Source organism: Penicillium verhagenii, assembly GCF_028828195.1.
Source record: "Penicillium verhagenii strain IBT 33310 chromosome Unknown utg000012l_segment0_segment0, whole genome shotgun sequence".
Classification (NCBI taxonomy): Eukaryota; Fungi; Ascomycota; class Eurotiomycetes; order Eurotiales; family Aspergillaceae; genus Penicillium; species Penicillium verhagenii.
This window is the reverse complement of record NW_026643176.1, coordinates 1367209-1389568: the sequence shown is the minus strand read 5'-3', so window position 1 is coordinate 1389568 and position 22360 is coordinate 1367209. Positions and strand designations below refer to the sequence as shown.

The 22360-nt window shown below is 47.0% G+C and overlaps 6 protein-coding genes across 6 annotated transcripts; 4 read left to right on the top strand and 2 right to left on the bottom strand.

Annotated features, from left to right (window-relative positions):
* Positions 1-1084: 1084 nt before the first annotated feature.
* N7466_011171 (arrestin family protein) lies at positions 1085-3637 on the top strand (the record flags this gene model as incomplete). Its single annotated transcript, XM_057170560.1, has 4 exons — positions 1085-1736; positions 1823-2892; positions 2970-3401; positions 3440-3637. 4 exons carry the CDS (start codon positions 1085-1087, stop codon positions 3635-3637), a joined length of 2352 nt encoding a protein of 783 aa, XP_057016292.1.
* Positions 3638-4729: 1092 nt separating this feature from the next.
* Positions 4730-5700, top strand: N7466_011170 (GNAT family N-acetyltransferase; the record flags this gene model as incomplete). The annotated part of the gene is made up of 3 exons (XM_057170559.1): positions 4730-4843; positions 4997-5575; positions 5665-5700. The coding sequence occupies 3 exons, from the start codon at positions 4730-4732 to the stop codon at positions 5698-5700; spliced, it is 729 nt and encodes a 242-aa protein (XP_057016291.1).
* A 944-nt stretch (positions 5701-6644) lies between these two features.
* On the top strand, positions 6645-7223 carry N7466_011169 (uncharacterized protein; the record flags this gene model as incomplete). Its single annotated transcript, XM_057170558.1, has 1 exon — positions 6645-7223. The coding sequence occupies one exon, from the start codon at positions 6645-6647 to the stop codon at positions 7221-7223; it is 579 nt and encodes a 192-aa protein (XP_057016290.1).
* A 9005-nt stretch (positions 7224-16228) lies between these two features.
* Positions 16229-17374, top strand: N7466_011168 (chitin synthase export chaperone; the record flags this gene model as incomplete). Its single annotated transcript, XM_057170557.1, has 3 exons — positions 16229-16472; positions 16543-17120; positions 17177-17374. 3 exons carry the CDS (start codon positions 16229-16231, stop codon positions 17372-17374), a joined length of 1020 nt encoding a protein of 339 aa, XP_057016289.1.
* Positions 17375-18760: 1386 nt separating this feature from the next.
* N7466_011167 (uncharacterized protein) lies at positions 18761-20276 on the bottom strand (the record flags this gene model as incomplete). Its single annotated transcript, XM_057170556.1, has 3 exons — positions 18761-19880; positions 19953-20101; positions 20235-20276. The coding sequence occupies 3 exons, from the start codon at positions 20274-20276 to the stop codon at positions 18761-18763; spliced, it is 1311 nt and encodes a 436-aa protein (XP_057016288.1).
* Positions 20277-20981: 705 nt separating this feature from the next.
* On the bottom strand, positions 20982-22149 carry N7466_011166 (acyl-CoA thioesterase; the record flags this gene model as incomplete). Its single annotated transcript, XM_057170555.1, has 2 exons — positions 20982-21830; positions 21889-22149. The coding sequence occupies 2 exons, from the start codon at positions 22147-22149 to the stop codon at positions 20982-20984; spliced, it is 1110 nt and encodes a 369-aa protein (XP_057016287.1).
* Between the last annotated feature and the right edge of the window lie 211 nt (positions 22150-22360).

Here is a 22360-nt window from a genome sequence, read left to right as displayed (position 1 = left end):
TTGACCATGGTTGAGGAATTAGAAAATTTGTGGTTTCGTAGAAGCCTTCAAATGGTATCTACTGGATTCGGTATATGGTCATGCGGTACATTCGTATAAACTATAGAACTTTGGACATCTGGAAGGCAAATAGCCGTAAAGCTTTGATAGAGTAAGGTTAACTTGATAGAACGGAGATATCATCCACCATAAGAAAGAAAAAAAAAGAGGCCATTCTAGATTTCAAGCCAAAGAGTCTCAATTCCTCTTTCTGACTAAGTCCCGGATCGCCGGATAATCGTCGATATCATGTCATCATCGATCGGACTTCGGATCTGGACCTTTTTTCCGTCTTGCCTTAGTAGATATATAAATGGAAATTTTTAGACATATATAAGATTTTTCTACATGTTCCTGATAGTTCTATTTCTGAGCCAACATACGCAAACTGGTTCATGAACAGGTAATTCCTCTCTGTACAGGAGACCAACCAAAAAGCGCCACCAAAGAAAAGCCACCAAAAGCCTGGTAAAACAGGGCCAAGCAAGTTCCTTGGGAACCACAATTTATTTCCTGCCCTGACCAATCCCATCCTCCATTTTAAGGATCTGCAAGCCGATGATCACTTGAGTGGAGGATCCGTGTTATGAAGTCAGCAACCCCGAGGAATTCCTTCTTCCTGCAAAAAGATCGGTGTACTCCTTGCATTTCTTTCTCAAGTTGATCCCATTGAAGGGGTGTACAAGGGATTTTTTTTGGACTTTTGATTTTCTTTTACGCATAACAGATTGGTCTCACAGAGATTAAAGCTTTTTTTGGGTAAGTGAATTCTTGTGTTGCCCTTCTTTTATTATAATTCCGCTCTCTCTCTCTTTTGGGGGAGGATTTCCTGGAATTTACCTCCCTTTGGTGTCGGAAGTCTACCAGGGCATTCCTGATCGGCCTTTTGTCTCTTTTTCGCCATTGTTTCGAGCAAACGAAGAAAGGCAAAAGGAAAGTGAAAGGAAGAAACAAAAGACAAGCATCATCAACACCACAGAGGGAGAAAGAGAGAGAATCAATCCCCATTTTATTTTATGATGCGCCAGTGGAAAAAAACACAATGATGGCTCACATTATGCCCGCGCAGGTTTCCTTACAAACCGAGGTTTCCCCGCTTCCCTTATCAAGTTCAATCGCCAACCTTATACGCACTCGGTCGGCACGACGTTCCAGTCTCAACGCCGTCGAGGAACAATTCCCTAAACAAAGCCGTCGCGGCTCTTTCCTGAGAAAGCTGGCGGGCCCACGTGAAAACGCGAAGCGATTCCTTCGCCTGCGGTCATCCGGAGTTTCGGCACCCGCTCCCCCGCAATTGCAATCAAAACCCCCACGCCGTCGCACCGCTCGGCCTGTATCGGAAATCATCCTTTCTCCAAGAATTGACTCAATCCACCCCGACGACGAAATACTGCCCGATATCATGGCCGATGTTTTACCCCGAGCCGTGGCCGAGCAGCCCAACACCGCCCCCGAGCTATCCACTCCGTTCCCTCCCTTGCGGAATGAGAAGATCATTGCGACTGGAAGTGGTCTGACATTGGGTATCGCCCTCACCGAGCCCGTGTTGTATCTTCAGGGCTACGATCAACATGATCCAAGTTCCAAGAAGTCAGCTATCTTGCGAGGTCAAATACATCTCAAGGTGACCAAATGTGTCAAAATCAAGAAGATCTCAATCTGTTTTAGAGGTCACGCGCAAACGGACTGGCCAGATGGTATGCTCTCCCCCAATAAATCATAAAACATGTCCCCACTCCCCCCTTTCCCCCGCATTCCGTCTAATTTGAATTCCTTTTCTCAGGTATCCCACCAAAGAAAGTTCATTTCCACGATAAGAAAGATCTCTGTACTCATGGTGTCGTCTACTTCAACCATGGAGATACTGCGCTCATGCAAAACGACTATGGTGCGCACTATTACCAGCACGCTAAGCCCGTTTCACCTGTACCCGGCAAGGATGCAGTGATAGCCACAAGTCGAGAACTCTTCTCCAAAAGTGGCTCCACCAACTCGCTCGGCACTAGTATCGCTTCCCGAGACCCCAGGCGTCTGTCTATACCCACCGCCCGTGGACACTCCCGAAGTTTCAGCCGGCAGGAGCCGCCCACCAGCTCTCAAACCCAACAGCAGCGGAATTACCGCATGTTCCCCGTAGGCGACTACCTTTACAGCTTCGAATTCCCAATCGATGGCTCACTACCCGAAACAATCAAAACCGATCTTGGCTCCGTCAGATATGACTTGGAAGCCATCGTGGAACGATCAGGTGCCTTCCGGCCGAATCTGCTCGGCACGATGGAAATTCCCGTGATTCGCACCCCGGCCGAGGGCTCCTTGGAGCAAGTCGAACCGATTGCGATCTCGAGGAATTGGGAGGACCAGCTTCATTACGACATTGTCATTTCAGGGAAATCTTTCCCCCTCGGATCCCAGATTCCAATTGCATTCAAACTTACCCCGCTTGCAAAGGTCGAATGCCACCGTATCAAAGTTTACGTGACGGAAAACATTCAACATTGGACGGCAGATAAGAGTGTACATCGTTTGCAACCGGCCAAGAAAGTGCTCCTTTTCGAGAAACGAGCCGAGTCGGCTAGCACGAGTACTTATCCTGGCAGCTCAATGCGAATCACGGCGGGCGGTGGTATCGATTGGGACCATCGTGCCGCAGCGGCGCGCGGTGAGGAGATTGTGGAACGGGGCCGGACGAATTTGCTTGGAAACCTGGCTAATGATTCCGGAGTCGGTCCAACGGAGATGGAGTTCAGCGTGCAACTCCCAAGTTGTCATGAGATGAGGGGTCGGGACGAGGGCCAGCGGTTGCACTTTGACACTACCTATGAGAATATCCAGATCAATCACTGGATCAAGGTAAATAGACAACCCCACTGTCAATTTCTTTTTGGCGACCTAAATAAAGGCATAATACTAACCGATTCTTTCAACAGATTGTCCTCCGACTCTCCAAGATCGACGAGAGAGACCCGACAAAACGTCGGCACTTTGAGATCTCCATCGATTCCCCGTTCCACATTCTCTCCTGCAAAGCGACGCAAGCAAACATCTACCTTCCGGCATATTCCACGCCGGCCAGCGACCCAGACCCGCCGGCACAAGAGCAAGAGTGTGGCTGCCCTGGTGCGCCCCTAGCTGCGAGGGAATACTCCCTCGCACAATCGAGCTCCGACCGGGAGGATTCTACAACGAACCTCAACCGCCGGGATTCTCTCCGTGCCGTGTCGCGAAGCTTCACAAATGGGTCTGGTGGTCTGGCCCGTCCGGCCCCTGCCCACCTGGCGCACGATGCGCCCGCTCGGGATGTCCCCCGTCCGATGCATCTTCTTAGAACCCCATCCTTTGCCCCTCCTGCCTTCGAAGATGTTCCTCCACCGCCTCCCCTTATCACACCACCCCCCAGTACACCACCATTGTGGGCAATGGTGATCGGGAATCTGTACTAGAAGATTACTTCTCTCGACTCTCTTTCTACGAGGATGGGGACGATGATCGGGGTCTCGGACGCGTGGACGTCCCCTTGACCCCGGGAGGCCGCGTCAATCGCAGTATGGATGTACCCCGTGAGTGGGTACGCTTGGATGACTTTACCGCTTCATGAGTTTCTTTAGGTCGTGCCTTATAGCCGTCATAACGTCTCACGATAATCCGAGCAATGAAATGAAATTACGACGTCATTGGAAACTGGTGTATTGGGGTTGCAGACTTTGGTCTCTTGGATTTTTTATTTTTTTTCACTTCATTTCGTTTCTTACTACCAGCCGTTAGGGGTTCATATACTACAGTCTTGTTTTTCTGTTGATTACATTTGGGGATTTTTTATCATGGCACACATGCAACATGCATTATGCAATTGGGATCTGCGGGATATTTCTGCGACCTGTTCATATCATTTGGGGCACAAGGCGTGATTAAGGGTTTCTTCTTGGGACTGGAGGTTTTACAAATTCTTCATGCAAAATGTTTATACTGGGAACTTACTGTGCATTGGATCGGAATCAAAGCCAAAAATCAATTAAAAATAATACTTTCTTATCTCCAAATCCAACTTGCTAACCCGTTCTCCGTAGCATGTACTAATAGTTAGTACTAGTAGTTACTCGTAGTTATCTTAGTATCCACTGCAAAACGGGTCAATTGGTGTGACGATAAGATAAGCCCGCATCTACATTCCTTCCCCGGTTTAGACGATCCCCACATCTAAGCGGGGGCTCCAGGGCTTGAGGATGTCGTTTCCCTTTTTCTTCCAAGCTAGCATTGAATGAATTCTAGAACACAACTCACAACAGACAACCTCTTTCTTAGAGCCTCGCTGCTTGATCATTTGAAAGTCCCATTCAGATCTAATTAACAAATATCCCTGTCGCCAACTTGAACCCCTGTCACTACTCCGTCCAACCGTTATCAGCACGATTAGGTCACGGGTAAGATCAGTCTTTCGAAACACTCTTTTTTCTTCTGTTTCATATGACACAATTCCACTCCACAGAGTGGGCCTATAATACTCTCATTTATGTACCTGGCAAGGCTAACAAGGGTCTAATAGCCGCGGGATCAGCAACGCTATACGGAGCATATCTGCGTCGAGATCGGCTCCACTCATCCAGGGTGCATAACTCTGTTTACACGTCGAGATATTTCCGCTTTTTCCTTTCTCCCTGCCAGATTACCTACTACCTCAGATTCGCGTATCATGGTCGTTGAGATCTCGCCTTTGACGGAAGCTGATATCCCTGGCGCGATCCGTGTCATTCAGCACGCTTTCGCGGATGATCCTTATTTCAAGTGGGTTTTTGATGATTCCACGGTATGTACAGTGTATTTTTAGATACCAACACACACGAAGCTCCAGTCTAGTGGATCCCAAGCACATACCGTGTATGCACATAACATATATACGCATACATATATCCACCCGCTAACATATCTTCTCCCGTAACGCGGCCCGTCTACCAGACAGCCCGCGTCCCCAAACGGGAGAAACACACACCAGTTCAACAATGACCGAAACTACCATTCCCTCGAAGCACGCTGTCGCTGGGGCATTAACAACGCCATCTTCCAAGTCGCGAAAGAACAAAAGCAACAGAGCTCCTCAGATCAGCCGTCCCCCGTTCTCGGCGTCTCCTGCTGGCTACCACCACACCCACCTGCCAAACCAGAGAGCTGGTACTCCTGGTACCAGGGCTGGGTCCTATCGGCTGGCCAGCTGCTCACGAACATACGCTACTTTGGCCGGGGTGGGTTGCGGGTGAACAGGTACTGGATCTGGAAGGAGCAGCAGCAGAAAGCGCAGGCGGAGATATGGGATGATCCGCGCGGGTACTATTTTTGTAATATGGTTGCTGTGGGGCCGGAGGCGCAGGGACGGGGCGTGGGGAGGCTTTTGTTTGAGGCTGTTACGAAGAGGGCGGATGAAGAGGGGGTGAAGTGTTATTTGGAGAGCTCGAAGAATGTGCCTAATGTGCAGATTTATGAGAGGATGGGATTCGAGATGAGGAGGACGATGGAGTGTAGGGATGGGGAGGATGTTTGCATGGTATGTTTTTTCTTGCATTTTTTCTTTCTTTCTGCTTGTTGTTATTCTTTCTTTCCGTTCTCTGGGCTCCAGCTGCTAATATGTTTTAGTTGTACTGCATGATGCGGAACCCGAAAACCGAGTAACACTCAAGTCCGATGACATGCAGTTCGGATATTCAGAATGTCCACGTCAGTTCAGAACATTACTAGTATGTCTAGGCATACTCGAATCCTACCAGTATCAATTAAATCCTATATAGGCACTCCAGGCTCTCTGTCGGCCCGCAACGGTAGATACATACTAAGTACAATCCAATTTCATACTTTCTGATCTATCGGATACAAGCACATCCCAATCTCAGTGTCGGCCCGATTATCAATCTATCCTAACGCTCAGGCCCATAGTGCCTGCACGATCCCCGGGACTACTACTTACTACGATAGACCCACAAACAGACCGAATCTGCCGCGATCTGGACTCTATTTTATCGAGACGCAGAACAGACCCGGGGCTATGGTGCTGGGTGTTTGCTAAGATAACGGGTATGATGTATCGCAAAGTGTAAGTTCTTGGCATCTAGGGTCCGGGGAGCCTGCATAAACGCTTTTTTTCGGGTTGTTGGAGTCTAACGGTTTTGTTGTTGCGCTGGTGTTGGCTAACAGGCCTCTATCTGATCCCGTTGTTGGTTTTGTTTTGTTTTGTTTCGATTATCTCTTTCATTCTCCGCGGTGTTTCAGACACAGTTGGATTTTAATGTCGACGGCAAGCTGTTCTCGGCGGTTTTCCTGTGCTGTTTCTTGTTTGCAATGAGGCTGCAGCTTTAACCTTATGTTGTGACAAAGGGGTGTATGTGGATGCTACTGTCTTGTATACAGACATGGAATGATACTCAGAGTCGGATGTTATATAGACCTCAATCACTACTACTACGGTTTGCACTGATTGTAACTCCCTACCAAGCACCTAGGCCATTCACTTCCTGTCCTTACAGTAAAATCCAAAGAATCAGCCAACCAGCCAACCAGCCAACCAGTCTTTTCCAGGGAATCCATCCATCTCCAACCCTTCCTCAATCCATCCGCCAACCATGTTCGTCCTCGTCCCCCACAAACACCGCGGCTGCGGCATACTGTCTCTCCTCCGATCCTATCTTCGAAAGTCTCATTTCCGCAAACACCAACAAGAATGTGAATACAAAGAAACACCAGCCCAAAGCACCAAGCCACCCACCCATCCCACCAAAAACGCCCACCCAGAAACCAACGACACGGACTTCATCGTCCAACAACTAGCCGCTCTAGCAGCAACAGTCAGCCGCGTATCAACAAACGACGCCAACACCTCCATCGACTCAAACGGCTGGACCGAAAAAGACCAAGAAGGCGAATCCTTCGACTATCTCCGCAGCCTCATCACAGTCTCATACCTTGCACCAAACCCACCCGAAACCACAACCACAACCCCAAACCAATCCCTCCCCGTCTCACCACCCCTCCGTCGCAAGCGAGCCTCCTCACGCCTCAGTCTCCGACTCGACGTCCCCATTCCATCTCTCTCCTTTCCCCCGAAGGCCGTCCGCAAACCAAAGGCCTCGCCGCGCTACACTATCCTCCCACCCGCCTACACCGCAAAGCCAATCTCCATTCGCCCGGAGGTCCGCTTCTAGTCCGTCGCAGATCTACAAAATGATGATGCTGATGCTGATGCTGATGATGCTGATGTTGATCCCGATCGTCCTCAGCCACATCGCGCAACCCGGCCGGAAAAGGAAATACGGGGCAAGAAGGGTATGGCTTGAAACGGGATGGAGATGGGGACGGGCACGGGCACGGGTATGATCTACAGCGTACAGTACTGTATTACTGATCAAATCAAACTTACATCGCGACCCCATGTCGATCCGGCATTCTACATACTCCCGGCATCGATGCATTTAGGCAGTATGTATGTTTGTTCCAGAGGCCTATGGTTGAGCGTGGGGAGTGCTCCGTGGCTCGATTAGGATATTGGTATCCACAGCCTTGGAAGGGAAGATTATGTCAACACGGTGCGAGCGCAGGGAAGCGATACTACATCAGATCAAAGTCGAGCGAATCAGAGACTCTCTTATTTCATACCCCGGTTTGACCTGCAGGGCTTAGGCCTATCAACATTTGAAGTAGCCTAGCCTCGCTAGTACTAGTACGCGTCCGGCAGACATTCATGGATCAATGCAGGTTGTTAGTGTATCTGGTGAGGGCGGCACGAATAATTTTCCCTGCATGAACCTGGGGACGGCAACCAACAAGAATCTAATCTTAAGTTCGCCCCGGTGGGGGGGGGGGAGATCGGCGCGTTGCGTTTCAGACTGAGTCTTTGTGTAGTAGATGACGTTGATCGTGACATAGGGTTCAAATGTTCTTGTTGGTGAATGCTCTAAGCATTGTACAGTACTTGCTTGGTGGGCTCTGGAACTGGTCGACAATATTCCATATTTTTCTGTGGACCTGAGTTCGAGGACTCAGTATGTTGGTATGTAGTACTCCGTTCCCGTCCTAGTCGGCCGACAGACGTCGGGTTTTTGTGGTTTTCCGCGGGTTCCCTTCAAAATGTCGATCATCGCGTAGTTAGGATATACCGGCCCCAGTTATAATTGTGGAGAGAGTTTCGGGTTCGGGAAGTCAGAATTTGCAGGATACTACTAGTAGTTTCCAAGATTATGTGGTCAATACTACATAGACAATCGATAATTAGTAATGACGATACAGGCTGAAATGGACCGAGAGAACAGTGTGGACAGTGTGGAGAGTGTGGAGAGCATGGATGACATACAAATCCAATTAGATTTGAAAAGTCCAGCAATGACGACTTGTTTAATTAACCATCGAAATCCCCCGCTCGGTTAGTCCCGAGATGGTGGGAATGCATTGCATCACAGAAACCTCATCATCCGAAGTAACTGGCTGTTTCATTCGGCCTCGGGAAAAGTTGCATGACCCTATCTCATTTCAATAGCCATGGCAAATTCCACCCCTGAGTCGCCTTCCGACAAGTTACATACGCGTATCCGGGTATATGCACCTAGAGGCATTAGCATAGATTGAAAGATGTTCCCCTTATCATTTATGGAAGGTGGATAACGGCAGTGGCTTTCGGGACTTGATCCGAGAAAGCTCGTCTGCACAGACCAGGAGGCTGGAGCATCAGATAGCTGAGGATTTGGATCATGAAACTGGGAGTGGAGCCGAGTCGGTGGGTTCGTTGCTTGGTTTGGATCATGTCGATCCCTGGTAGGACAGATGGATTTTCTGATTGGGTGCGTGGCGAGAAAATAATCCAAGCTAGTCAGGGATAATTTCAGGGCTAAAAGCTGGACTTTAAGACCAGGCTCTTTTGGGCACATTGCCGAGGATGTTCGGAATAGGAATTACGAGTACGGATGGAAGAATGCAATTACCTAGGCATTCTTCGGATGGGGAGATTTTAGAAAGTACGTTCCAATTTTAAGGGGGATTTTGCCAATTTGGCGCTATTTTGCATATGAAAGCGGGTCGAAACAAACATATACGGAATAAATCAAAGTACTGGTTGAGCATTGGCATGATTGATAAGTAATTTGTGATGCCTAGGTAGAACTTTGGACCTTTTGGAAGCCGAAATGGCTTTTTGTAATTTTATAGATTAATTGTGAGTGATTTGGAATTGGGTTAAATTAAAGAAATGAGTAAGCAGGCATCTTTCTGGCTGGTTAATTGCCAAGGGGTAATATACCCGGCTGACCTGCCATTGGTCGGAAATAGATCGAGCTTTTGAGAAGCACACTATGCAACGCAATCACTTATAGCACTTTATAGCACCTTGGAATGGTCTAGATCGGTGATAGAAATAAAAAGTTGAATAAGATATTAAAAAAACCAAGGCTCTGAAGAAAGACCGTTAGATGATTTCTTATCCAAGAGGCCCGTGTGGCGTCAAGTACCGAGTACACCGGCGTTGCAAAGCAAGACAAGGCTTGCAAGGTGGGCCAAGGTGTAGACATGTGCCAAAGACAAGCACGACATGACGCCGAACTACTTTCAATTGCCAATTTGTCCAATTTGGTTAAAACTGACCGTGATGATAACCTGATCTGCATTACCTCGTCATCACAGTTCTCGTTCCTGCTCTATCTTTTATCTTTTGCATTTTGTGTCTTTTTTTTCTCTCTTTTGCATTGTTCATTCTAGACCTAGACCGTTACAGATCATCACGATGCATGGTTATTACCCGATACGGCCGCCAGCATTTTACATAATCTTCACGGACTAGAACAATCCTCCGGTCTCTCCCCAAAATGCCGTAGGGCAAAAGCCGGAAACCCCTGGGGATTTTAAATTGATTTAATCAATGCACTCGGAGAAGAATACCGTTATATCACTCTATTTCGATACATGTGCCTTATAGGCTGAACTGTTGGTACTTTATTCCTCAAGGCTCTGTTAAAATGTTTGCTCTTTAGTAGACCCAATGAGCATAGCTCGGTATTTCATATTCACCGGTCAATCACAAAGGGTCTGCAAATTAAAAACCCCGAATATTTGGGGATTGAAAATAAAATAAAAAAATGATGAAAATAACTCTCGGTATTTCCGTCATATTTCTCCGTTTCATATAGCCCCGCGCCATGACCCTTGTTGACGAGTGCACTTTCGTATGCTGGAGCCAACGGCTGTGGCATATGCGTCCTAGCGGGATAAGACCGGGAGTTTTACTCCGTAGCAATCGCAATCACTACTAGTATGTACATGTCCCTCTTTCGTTTCCCCAACAGAAACCAAAACGTTTGGGGAATGAAGAAGAGAAAGTTAAAGGTTTTGTGGACCGAGCGCATTTTACTTGGATTTACTATACAATTGACAAAGACCATTTGAAATCAACGTACTCCTACAATGGTGAAAAAGGGCGTAAAAAATTAAAAGAAAACAATGGAAAAGTGCTCATCGAAGTAGTAGCGATCAGTAATCTAAATCCCCTTCGGCGTAGATCCCGAGCACCTACGGAATACGAGTAAACTAGTATAAAGGCATCTAGAAATTTGCCCGTTCCCAACTTCCCTTTCCATACTCCGTACAAGCCTAAAACCGGTATCTTCATCTGTTATCCGGGATCCGCAATCCCCGACAAGCGCTCGGGTGAGCCCTACTTCTTTCTCTCCAAGGTACATGAGAGCCCTGCTCCCTTGTAGCCTAGTAGGAGTATGATTGCATCATGACTTTAATCCTTGCACACCACACTACCTTATTGGGCATCTGCCGTCCCCCTCAAAACCCGGCCCGGCTCGTAGTCAAGTACCGGACGTACTCTACCTTTGCCGGATGCAAATGGCGGAATTTTTTTTTTTACCGCAAATCCAATCACTCTACTTCTTCCAGATTGTCCGGATCAAGTCCAACCAGTATTTATCCTTCATCTATGAATCAACCCCAGCAGTTCCATAAGATGAAACCGGGGGGGAAGACTGACCAACCATATAAGACGATGCAGGTATAGAGGGGAAGGAAGGAGAGGGGCGTTTCCACATTTGAAGCTTCGCTTCAACCCGCTTCCCCCGAAAGGCTTGGAGATTGCGTGGGAAATGCAGAAATGCAAAGGAAAAGCAAGACTTGGCGAGCCTGTTTCCGGTCTAGTACCAACGACTTTTGGTGAAAAGTTTTCCCTTTGTATTTGATTTGGCTACCGTCTAATGATAGAAGATTTTGGGGGACTTGGATGGTAGCCTAAAGGAGATGGGGACATAACGTGCTAACACACTACTAGCAATAACCACTAATATAACCCTGGCTGAGCTAGCACTGCCCTCCTCTCTTGGCTTCCCCCCCCCCCTTTTCACATTCCTGCATTATTCATCACAATCTAAATCAGAAATAAGAAAAAAACAAAAACAAAAACAAAAACAAAAGGACCCTAAAAAAGCCAAAATCAAAAAAAGGAACAGACTAAGGCCAAAGTGCAAAAAGCACGGGCTCGATCGGAGAAACTCCAAGCCCCTTATTTTGCCTTGGCAATGTCGCTAATAAGATTAAAGAGGATATGGAATACGGAATGTGAAATTGTGGCATTGTGGCATTGTGGCATTCATCTATAAATCTCCAATCTTTATGCTCACAAACTCAATTGCCGGCTCGGCCGATGGGGACATCAGCACTTGAGAGCACTCAAGTGCTGGGCCACCCCTGATGTCCAGACAAAATCAAGTAGAACCACGTTGTCTGCCCGTGCGCAGCCTTCCAAGCTTGTAACCTCCAATTTTACCGTGGACCTTGGAAACACTCTCCTGATAATACATATTAAAATATAAATGTATAGGCAAACCTCTCTTTAGGGCATGTACCGTCTAGATCCTGCATTCTGCATTTCGGAGTCCGTGAGAGCCCTAGACATCCACGTTCTGAATCTGAGCCCGGCTTGAACATATGTTCTGGACTCGGCTCTAATAGCCCATGACCATGCATTCTACATGTGATTCTGCTCGTAGATTTATTTTTATCTCCGTTTTGACCATGCACCGTTTTTTTGTTGATGGTCCAGATGTCGGGCTATTTGGAATACCTATTGGAAGACAAATAGGGCTGGGAATCACAGCAAACACAACATGATAATCATACACATGCAGATGCAGGGCTACTATGACAGAAAAAGGCAAATTGGGGCGTCGAACAAAAGTCGGAATCACTGCAGTCTAACTAGCCATATAGAAGCCAAGTCCAAAATCAAAATCAAATCCAAATCCAAATTCAGGTATGGATCCCAGTCCATCCACTTGAGCCTTGTTTCCAGACACCTAAGCACTTATACCCCCCCCCCCCCCCTGCCTTGACGCCTACGTGGACGCCGAGCAGAGAAAAACAAAAAGAAAACAATAAAAAAAAAACAAAAGACGACATAGCATACATATAGCGGGGTGTGTGTCAAACAAGGCCAAAAGCAAACCAATCAAAAATACAGAGACGGGAAATCGAAATCGAAAAAAGGCCCAATCGCTCATAGCACACGCTCGAACGAAAACGAAAATAATAATCCTCAATCCAGAGTATTGACAACATAAACTTTAAAATCGTGGCTCTCGGGCCCGTAGAAGGAAAGAAAGAATTTTGAATGTCGATCAGGACCATTGCCGGTAAATAATTGCGGTTTGGCTTTGCGTTTCATCCTTCCAGCTGCAGTAATTGGTTCGGGAGAGCGGCGGGCTTTTGGCTTTTGGGTAAAGAGAAGATTGGAGGTCGGTTGGAGCCGTGGAAATGCACGTGTGTGATTTCAGAAAAATAGAGAAAGAGAAAAAGAACAAAAAGAAAAGAATCGGAGAATATTCATGCGGTTTAGGGTAATGGTCGGCGAAGTCGTTTCGGGTGAATATGGCGGATAGATAGGGCGAGAAGAAGGTTCGGGGGTTTCTCCAATTGTGGATATATGGATCCGTGGAGGAATTGTGATATCGGAATAGAAAGAAAGAAAGAAAGAAAGAAAGAAAGAAAGAATCTTCGGTATAGATCCAAATATTCCAATATTTGGAAACATTGAATGCTCGGTCTTATCGGCTGCATAGTAGACATTTGCCTACTACTATGATCCATCGGTCGTGTGGGCCGTCTGAGCAATGATACTCATTTTGACCGTCCATGTCGGTACGGATAAAGTGCACGAGAGGTTGAGAGCAGGAGCTATAGATGTAGTAGTTTTTGAAATAGCTGCACATTTTCCCATCCAAGGGTTTTGCTGGACGGAAGAGACACAGATGGTTATGACGACGAATGGATGTGGGGATCGGGATCAGGTGTGGACGAGAAAGGTAAACAATATCTGGACATGATCTCCTAGAAGAAACGTGGGAATCAGAAATAAAAATATAAAACCAGAGGAAAAAAAAAAGAAAAAAAAAGACGTCAATTGCAAACTACTTAAATTTTTTTTTCCTTCTCCACATAATTTGATACCTGATGGTGTTGGTACGGAGCAAGTATACAGTAAGTAATTTCTGCATTTCTGCAAGGTTTGAAAAAGCCCTGGTCTCCACCAAAGAAATAAAATAAATATCAAATGGGACATTAATTCAGTAAATCCAAATTCTCCAAAAAAAAAAAAAGAAATAAGAAAAATAAGAAAATAAGAAAATGGAAATAAAAATAAAAATCCTTGTCAAGAAGCGGGTCCTGCATGAAAAATAAATCAAATAAAACTAGCTTTGATCTCTGTAGATGACCGTTTAGAAAAGACCGAAGGACCGTCGGAAATTTGCCCATCTGTCCCTTTTTTTTTTTTCTCCCCTCCGATGACGAAGACCACGGCATAGTATCGGGTAATGGGAGATCGACGCGGTTCCTCGCAGCCGTTGATGCTTCTTCCGTACACACGTGGCGCTAGTCAGGATCTTCATGCATAGATACGTCGTGAGACGTGGCCATGCCCAAATTTTGAACGTTCAACTATAACCAATGTGGGGGTTTCTTTGACTACCTTGGTAGCCATGTATCATTTGTTTGTCCCCAGAGAAAAAGAGATAAAAAAATTGAAACCAAAAAAAAAAAACATACATACATAGTAGTCAGGCGAGCAAGAACAAATATTTCCTACTGGAACGTCCGGTGACAAGAGTGGTAACAATCTTTGCCGGAAGTTGGGCAACCTTTGATTCAAAACTGGGGGACACGACGCGTTGGGCATTCGGGACGAAGCAAAGGGATCCATTAAGCCGATGAGCAAAGCAATTAAAAAATAAAATATAAACAGAATCAAAACAGAAAAGGATTTTGCATTTTGCATTCAGAAATTCCATTAATGGTCAACCTCAGCCTCTGTCCCACGTCTATCCTAAACCCCGGTCTATTGTACCTGTCTCCTGACTGATTGGTGCCCAGATTATTGGAACACCTTGCCATAGGAGCAACCTCCAGGGACGAAACAGTTGGAAAAGAAATAAGTTTACGTGGTCAGCCCGAACGGGTCATGAGCCGCGGAGAGAAGGTTTTTATTTTCTGTTTTGAAAAAAGAAAAAAAAGAAAAAATCATAAATCATAAAACAAACACTCAAATCTTGTGCAGGATCTAAAGGAACCATTCTGGGTAAGAGATTAACAAGTCAGGGTCGTTCAGGGTGGTAGCGGCGATGGCAGCAGACTAAAATCTCGGAGAACTTGTCTCCGATCTTTTGCGCCATGCGCCTTGTTTGTGCCGCGTTGACGACTCCATTCAGAACTCCCGCCAATCAAAGAACAAGGTTTGAGCTCTTCTCGGCATTCTCCAGATCAAAGAGATGGGAAGGGCCCCAGTTAGAAATATTCCCCACCACAAGAACGCTAGTGTTAGCAGCGCTAGTGTTTAGGAGCACACGGAGGTTCCCTAGGTTCCTTTTTTTTGTCCAATCGTTCGAGAACAATGGTCACTCGGCCGTTTGAATCGCTGTTAGCCCACTATGATGGAGTCCTGCACAATCGGCATTGAAAAAGGCTCCGATGCCCAGTAATTGGCCGGAGCTAAATGACCTGCAGGGTTGCGTTGCGTTACTTGCGGTTTGTGCGGCACAATCAATCAAGGGGTATCCTAGCAGATGACGGAATGATTCAATTTGAATTGCACAGGGGTGTGGGGTGGGGTGGATGGGGGGGGGGGGGAGAGAAAAGATCTCCATTGACTTTGTTGTTCAAGACGAGACTTGCTATGGGGACCGCAGAGTTCGAGCAAGCGAGAAAGAGACACGAGATGGTGCGACAATGGAATGACAATCCTGCAGGTGGTCAGTAAGAGTGGCTCTCCATCCACATGCCGAATTGTGTTTTATTTTTTTGGTTTTGTGTTATTTTATTCTGTCTCTTGTTTTTTTTCTTTTTTTTTTTTCTCTTTTTTTTCCAGAACAGAACCCACGGGCCATGGGCCCATTTTCTCGTGGTGTGGCGGGCTGCTAGCTTCCAATGGCGCGCACCCGGGGCGATACGGAAACTGTACTTTACCACGGAGCGGCGCCGCTCTGGGTCCCCAGTTTATCGGGTTGTGGAGCCCATAAGAAAGAGATAGTCTCCAGTAGCTTGCCGTGGCTTCGCCTCGGGTACAGCTCCGGAAGTCGCTATCGGAAGAGGAGGGTTGCGCATGCCTGCCGGCACCGAGGCTCAGGTAATCCGAGGTTGCCAAAACCGTTAGTGGCTCTGAGCCCTTAGTGCATCGATATACTTCTTGTGGAGTCACTAAAGTCAGTAAAGGTACTTTGTGTCGAAGGTAAAATCCATCGGCTCAATTTCGGGTCCGATCCCATTGCCACGTGATATGAACCAAAGTTGTGTCACTGGGGAAGTTCACGCTAAACCGCTTTGGGTGAACCAAAAATAAGATCCCGTGACTCCCCCCCTCGCTTGAATTAGCAACAATTGAAAGACAAACTTCTTGGCTGAGGAAAATCCTGACATCTGTCGACACGTATCCGCTCGTTTGCCATCACCGTTGAGGTTGGACAGTTCAAGCTGCTGGGGAGAGAATAAGTGAAAAAAGGAGTGAGAAAGCTGGTCGAGTGGTGTGAAAGTCTTCGGTCGTCACACTTTCTCCCTCTGCCTCTCTCCACTGTGCCCACTTCTCTCCGTCGTTGTGGAGACCAGTTCTCGCTGGTGACCACCAACCACCTAACAAGCAACCCACTGTTTACTGTCCCACCAGGGTCAACCATCAAGCATCATGGGATTCGGGCATTTCGACTCGATATGTGAGAAGACGCCGATGCCACTATGTCTCCTCGTAGGTCCGGTGTCAACAATCTCCGGGACCGGATCGAGGGGCATAGTATCAAATTGTTATGCCCGGAATATCGAGGTCGCCAATACGATGATATTCGAAGGCGCTGCCTCATTCATGCATATTATTGCACTCTCCATGACAGTGATCATGATTTTGCATATTCGATCTAAGTTTACCGCTGTCGGTTCGTGTTTATCTTCCGACCAATAGGGGGTGATTTACGCTATTTTTTTTGGTACTAACACTTTGAAAAGGACGCAAGGAGATCCTCACATTCTTCTACCTCTATCTGGCTCTTACTATCTTCTCCCTCATCATTGATGCCGGCGTCGTTCCACCAAGAAGCGGACCATTCCCTTATTTCGTGTCAATTCAAAATGGATTAGTATCTGCTCTATGCACCTGCTTACTGGTCAACGGCTTCGTCGGGTTTCAACTATACGAAGATGGCACAGCATTATCCGTGTGGCTGATTCGCATTCCGTCCGCCATCATGTTTGCCATCACCTTCGTCATTTCCCTGCTGACCTTCAAGTCATGGTCAGGTGGTGCTTTGGGACCCGAGAATACCGTTGGTCTGTTCGTGGTGTTATACCTCCTAAACGCCATATGTATCGCCATCTATATTGTCATGCAATTGCTACTGGTGGTGAACACTCTCGATCAACGCTGGCCCCTCGGAAATATCTGCTTCGGCGTGGCGGTCTTCATCATCGGTCAGGTGCTCCTATACGCTTTCAGTGATCTTATCTGCAACAATGTCCAGCATTACCTGGATGGCCTGTTCTTTGCAACATTTTGCAACTTGCTCGCGGTGATGATGGTCTACAAGGTGAGACATGTTACACCGGCTTCCTTCATGAATCATGAGACTAACTGTGTATCTAGTTCTGGGATTCTATCACTACGGAAGATTTGGAGTTTTCCGTTGGCGTCAAGGCCAATACCTGGGAGGTCAAGGATCTACTCTCCGAAGAAGACCGACGCCAAACCATTTACCAAGACACCAATTCCGAATACGGAGGCAGCATGCGTGCAAGTGGACATCCTCACCGCTCCTCGAATTACGGTCCTCGCAACTCCTAGCCGTGTCTTTTTTTAAATTTTTCTTTCGTGATCTGTCTAACGGATAAAGTATTTTTACGGTAATTATCATTTCTTTGTGCAATCTCTCTCATAAAAGGTTCATACCTTTGTATTTAATCATCTCATACAAGCATTCATTTCACGGTTTATACTAGCATGGAGTAGGAAGCATGGGGCGGCTATTTTCGAGTTTCGAGGCTCGAATAAATCATGGAAATTTCATTTGTCACTACTACTAATAACAACCTTGGAACATTTGAAAGTCATTTCTCTCTTCTTTTCGGGTATATCACTTGTCTATCACTTGTTTACCAAACTCAATACTCGTTCTAAGCCTAATATAAAAGCTTGGCTGCCTTTTGGAGGAACGTCAAAACTTTACCGTTCCGTTTTCCAAGTACTAAACATGCACATGTGCACATGTGTAGATTGAACGCGGGATTGGAACCTACTCCGTACTAGTACCTATCCATGCATGTCCACGCGTATTTCAATGTTTCCAAGGATGCACATGTGTCCTCACTGTAAGTCTCTCCACCTGGCCAAGTCGATATTCTCCAATATTTTTGGTGAGGTGCCCAGGTGAGGCATCCAATGAAAAAGCATGAGGTTTTTTGATATCCACAATGCTAGTTCTAAGCCGCCCTAGGGCCTCAACAGATAACGCAATGCTCGGAATATCGGTTTTCAACTAATCAATCCTTTATTTTCAATACGAGGAACTGATACAGGGAGTTAATGAATATGCACGAATGGCGTTTTGTCATAGGGTATGAATAATATCAGATCATCCCCATTGAATATCTTGGATACCAGATCCCAACATGTGATCCCGAACGCCAAGCCGAATGCTTGAAGCGGACAACTTCCGACCAGGGCCCGACATTGCCTTCTTTACAAGGCATACTACCAGACAGGTTTTTTTATCGGGGTTCTCTTGCGATGATAATCACCAATCGATGCGTTTCCAGATCGAGATGTATCTCGTCCCAAAGAATCAATCAATGATAACATGAAACAAGTGGTGGGATCGCCGTGATGGTGGTGCATTCAACCGAGCCTAGTCTCGATCAAATACCCCTATTTTGGATAAGCTTCGGGTTAAGCTGTCAAATTTAGCAGGTGATAACGTGGAAGAGCTTTTATCCTGCGGAGTATGCTTGAGACTTACAGCATAGACGGAATATTATAGGTCGGGTTTCTGATACGGCATGCCAAGATCAAATTTTCAAGTGGATGTTGTCGATCAAGGGAGTGGCCGTGTGGAGCACATCATGGAAAAGTTTCCACAGATTTGATGGCAGTGTATGTATGTAAGTTTGTAGTATGCATTTGTGGGTCAGCAAAAATTCGCCGACTCCTGAAGCTTCCGTGATCGACGCTGCTTCAATCCACAACGACAACGTCATCAGCGTCCATGAAGTCATCATCACCTTCGGGGTTTGCTTGTTCTGTTGGGGGACTGTTCCTTTCGGCCGATGCGGTAGATGTGTTATACCAACCCACGTCAATCGAGCCTACCAAGGTCTTACCAGCCTCGCTAAGTAGCTCAAAAAATGCCGGGTTATTTTTCGATAAGAACATGCTGATGTGGGCCTGAGGCTCGTCTGAAGCTTTGTCATTGATGGCCTTGATCCATCGAAGTCCCGGGGCAGTGCTTTGTTTGCCATTCTCAACCTCAGGTGGAAGGGTGCAGAAAGTTCGGAAATTCGACCGAATAATATGTTCGCTGAAAGATGTCTTGCCTTCCCCTGAGGTATGCACAAGAGAAGACGCGCCTTTACCGAGACACGTATAGAAGTTGACACTCCGTATGCCCCGTTCATCCTGGACTTGAGCCAAGCCTTCAAGACGCTGACGCATTTCGGAACCTCTCGTCAGACATCCCACGAACTCGAGATGAGACGATACCCAGTTGAACCCGGCGGACAGGTTCTGTCTGTTGGTGTACAAAGCAGCTGCGCCACCGGCAGCAACTGCCCCTGCGGCCCCTGCGAACATGGCATATCGACCCCATCGCTGCCAAGATGGAGTTGCGGCAGCATCAGTGGAGGCTGGCAGAGCTTTAGCCGGCTCTTTCGCGACTTCAGCTGCGGCTGCCCCTTTGGATGCGTCGTTCTTTCCACCGTATCCGAAAAGCCCAGCAACTTCCGAAAATGTATTGTAGGCCGTGGTAGCATTGCGATAGTGCCCTTCTGCGCCGTATGACACCACACCTGGAGCAATGCCTAGGTATGGGGTATCAAAGGCCAGGACCCCTTGGATGTGAGGGAACATGAATGTACCAGGTTCCACGGCAGGGGGTTGGTCATCTGGCCCAGGCGCCGGTTGTGCATCCGATGTGGAGTTGTGATGAATAGGTTGCTCAGCTGCTAGTAATAGTAGTGTCTCTGCTGCAACAATTCCACCCATAGAATGTCCGACCAGGAAAACGTGGACCGATGGATCAACAGTGGGTGACGCGGTCTCGTTTGCAACCTCCAGATCAATCACGGTGTTCTGCAGCCTGCCATGCGCAATCTGTTAGACTCGAACTTAAAAAGCCTAAGTGGAGATATCCTGTTACAGGATCTCTTACCATTCTCGGAACCTTCCCACACATTCTTTCAAATCGCCTTTTGTCTCGTACTTGGGGTACACAGCCGTTGTCACCGTAACGGCAGGGAGTGCCTTGCCGACTACGACCCGAAGATGCTCTGGAAAATGGCCGAAGGTATCATCATCGCCCTAACGGAGCTCATGGGTGAGCACGCATCTCAAAACAAAAATAAATAAATAAAGAAAACGTCGGTGTTTGTTGCCGCGGAGGCCGCATTTTTGCGGGGAACTCAACCCGCGGACAAAGTGGGGTAGTTATTACCTTGAAGCCATGAATAAAGACGAGAAGAAGACTTTTATGCATTTTGTGAGGAATGTTGGCGGTCATAAGGCATCATGCGCTTGTCGCTGGCAAACAACCGCCCAGAGGAAACGTGCTGGGCACAGTGAGATGAAGCTAGACGATGGAGAGAGTAGAAAGGTGGATCTAAAACTGGATTACGTCCCACCAAAATCGAGGTCGATTGTCACGTGCAATCGTATCTATGAGGTACTATATTGAGTCTCCTTGGTCGCCTAGTAGGTACTAGAGAGTCAATTTTGGATGGTTCAAATGTTGGTAATGTTGATTGAAGTCTTTGAACTCTGACGGAGAGACTCGAGGTCCAGCTTTCAATGTTGTGACTTTGGGGTAGTAAATCAAACCTTCTTGAATGTTTCGATTTTGGTTCAATGTTCTGTCAACTGGTACGTAGTATAAACATTTGAAGCTTTCAGTATAGTACATACTACATACCTACTAGGTACTATGTGTCTATAGGTCCATACATACCTATTCAATGTTCATCCTGTGCATGCACACATGCATGTGCATGTGAATGAATCAATTGCTGCATACATATGTACACTAGAGGCCCTCAGGTGGGCAGAAAATCCATGGATCTAGTATTGATGTATCAATCTAGTATGCATGTATGTGGTATAATGTAGTTAGGTAGTAAGTATGTAGTACATATGGACATTGATCGACATCTAAGTCCCCAAAATGTGGACTTTTCCAAGGCTCACCTCATAATTTATCCTTTCGCCGAGCCTTCTGCAATCGGAGCATGCTGTCCTGGATCGAAGTCCCAATTAAAGTTCCATCCGGACTCCATAGGTTGCTCTCGTGCACAGCTCTGTTCTCTGCCGACTGGGGTGTCCATCCTTCCTGGACAAACCATTTCATGCTTAGGTCCGATTCTCCATTCTTGGAGACTGAATCCCAGTCTATCATTCGCAATGACTCACCATGGCGATGAATAACTACCATCAGGGTGAGACTAGACATGGCCGACCAACGCTTGATTCCCAGAGCGCGCGGGATCAGCAGAAGAGAGTTTCTGTCGCTCGAGTACATATGCGCACAAATATAAAGATTATCATATTCTCCGGCTTGTTCTCTCTCTTTGATAACTGCAAGAGTTGCGTTGCGATCTGCATCCGGTGATCCTTTGAGGCGATACTGCTGTAACTGGCGGTAATTCTCGGGAGTTTCTTTGATTTCTTTCCTTTCGTTGAAATCCTGCATGTCGGTCTTGCGCACGTCTAGTCCAGGAAACTCTCGCTCGGTGATATCGCCTCGCTGAAGAGCCTCAATCCACCAGTCTGCATCAATGCTAGGACTGATGGATTGGTCTTCGGGTCGTTTGGCGGAAAGTATATCTTTGTAGCGTTCTTGAGCGGCTAGCGGTTGGTGATCAAAAGTTTGCTCTCCTTCGTCGCGTTTAAATGAGCACAGGCACGAGAAGCATATTCGACCGTCTTGCCGGGCATCAACAGAGCGCGTGCAATACATGAATCCATCCCGAACGTGTCGAACCGTATATGTATACGGAACATCGAGCCGACCACCAAGAATGAATGAGCCAGTCATATTCTACTTGATATGTTAGTTGTGATATCATCTCGAGAGCATTTAGCTGAAAAGTACTGACATAAATCATGAATCCCTTTTCGACTGTTTTTGATGCCGCATAGGCGGACTGGGCATATGCATGCCCCCCAAATGCTCGGTCGCCTTCACCGGGGGGAAAGGGGGCAGACAAAGATCGAAACCGCTCAATTTTCTCAGGCTCGGTCTTGTCAGTGTGAGATGAGTCCATATCGTCCAGTCGCTCTAGCGCCATTAGCTCCACGAATGAAAGCGGGGAAGGCAGATCTTTCGGATCATTGCCTGCCGCATCGTGAGATGACATGGTTGGTTTCACGTAGCCAGACAAGCAAGAAATGAATGGATTTACACCCTGGGAAGCAGAGAGATCTAGATTTGATATGGATCGTAACCTCCCGTTGGATTCAATCCCAGCGGTAAATGTAAGCCGTAATTGGAGCAACGAGATCGAGAATAGGGTAGTAGGATCTCTACAACCAGATAAGAGCGCGACAAATGCGAAATGCCTCAATTTA